The following is a 1,452-nucleotide window of genomic DNA, read 5'->3' on the forward strand; positions in this document are numbered from 1 at the left end:
GTGGGGAAAGGTTAATGAATGAAGACGGGGGGGGAAATAAAAGAAAAAGAAAAAAATTGAAAAAATTCAGAAAACTTACCTGACTGGGCCCGTCTCTGGGCTACCGCGGTCCTACCGCGGTCACGCTGGGACCGCAGTAGACTAGGTTCAGAGAGGTGGTTTGACCGCGGTCCTACCGCGGCCACGCTTGGACCGCGGTGAGAAAACTTCAGAGGGCTTGTTTGACCGCGGTCCGGCCGCGGTTACGCCGGGACCGCGGTCAAGGCATTTTTCTGGTACTTTTATATATATATATACACAGTTATACATTACACTTACAACAATTCGTGGGTTTCCTCCCACGCAGCGTCTGATTTAACGTCGCGGCACGACGCAAATAGTGGAGTTCCTACTCCTCGTTTTCGTATTGGGGTTCTTTGAAATGTGACACCACTGTATCCCCTTTTCGGTCAGCTGATCCAAGGTAGTGTTCAACCTTTGTCCATTGACGGACAATTTGTTCGTCCCGTCTTTTGATTCAATCTCCACAGCTCCACTAGCAAACATTTGCACCACTCGAAATGGCCCTGACCATCGGGATTTCAACTTACCCGGAAACAATCTCAACCTTGAGTTGTACAATAACACCATATCACCGGGTTTGAAGTCTTTGTCCACGATGTGCTTATCATGCATTTTCTTCATCCGTTCCTTGTAAAGCCTCGTGCTCTCAAAGGCATGATACGAAAATTCCTCTAGCTCGTGCAACTCCGTTAGTCGATTTTGTCCGGCTGCTTCGGGATCCATGTTTAACTGTTTTAATGCCCACCAAGCACGGTGTTCTAACTCCATAGGTAGATGAAAGGCCTTTCCAAACACCAACTCGTATGGTGACATACCTATTGGCATTTTGAATGCAGTTCTGTATGCCCAGAGTGCGTCGTCCAGCTTCTTTGCCCAATCCATTCGGGTTGCGTTCACAGTTTTCGTTAATACACTCTTAATCTCCCTGTTGGACACTTCAACTTGCCCACTAGTCTGCGGATGGTAGGGCGTAGCCACTTTGTGGTGCACATCATATTTAGCCAGCAATTTCTCGAAGGCTCTATTGCAGAAGTGAGTGCCTCCATCACTGATGATCGCCCTTGGTATCCCAAACCGGGTGAATATGTGCTTCTTCAGGATCCGACCACCACTCGTGCATCATTGGTGGGCAAGGCTGCAGCTTCCACCCATTTAGACACATAATCCACCGCCACAAGTATGTACTTATTACCGAATGAGCTGACAAAGGGACCCATGAAGTCTATCCCCTACACGTCAAACACCTCTACTTCTTGAATTGGTTTCATTGGCATCTCATGGCGACAGGAAATGATTCCCGTCCTTTGGCATTCATTGCAGCCTTTTACCCAGAGGTGTGCATCTCTAAATACAGTTGGCCAAAAAATCCGGCCTCCAGCACCTTCGCCG

General features: G+C 48.2%; 1 protein-coding gene across 1 annotated transcript; it reads right to left on the bottom strand.

The window, feature by feature from the left end:
* Nucleotides 1–430: 430 nt before the first annotated feature.
* LOC109221933 lies at nucleotides 431–945 on the bottom strand (the record flags this gene model as incomplete). The annotated part of the gene is made up of 1 exon (XM_019386357.1): nucleotides 431–945. A coding segment is annotated over exon 1 (515 nt), but the record flags the coding sequence as incomplete, so codon positions are not given.
* Between the last annotated feature and the right edge of the window lie 507 nt (nucleotides 946–1,452).

The sequence above is a fragment of the Nicotiana attenuata genome, unplaced genomic scaffold (genome assembly GCF_001879085.1).
Source record: "Nicotiana attenuata strain UT unplaced genomic scaffold, NIATTr2, whole genome shotgun sequence".
NCBI lineage: Eukaryota > Viridiplantae > Streptophyta > Magnoliopsida > Solanales > Solanaceae > Nicotiana > Nicotiana attenuata.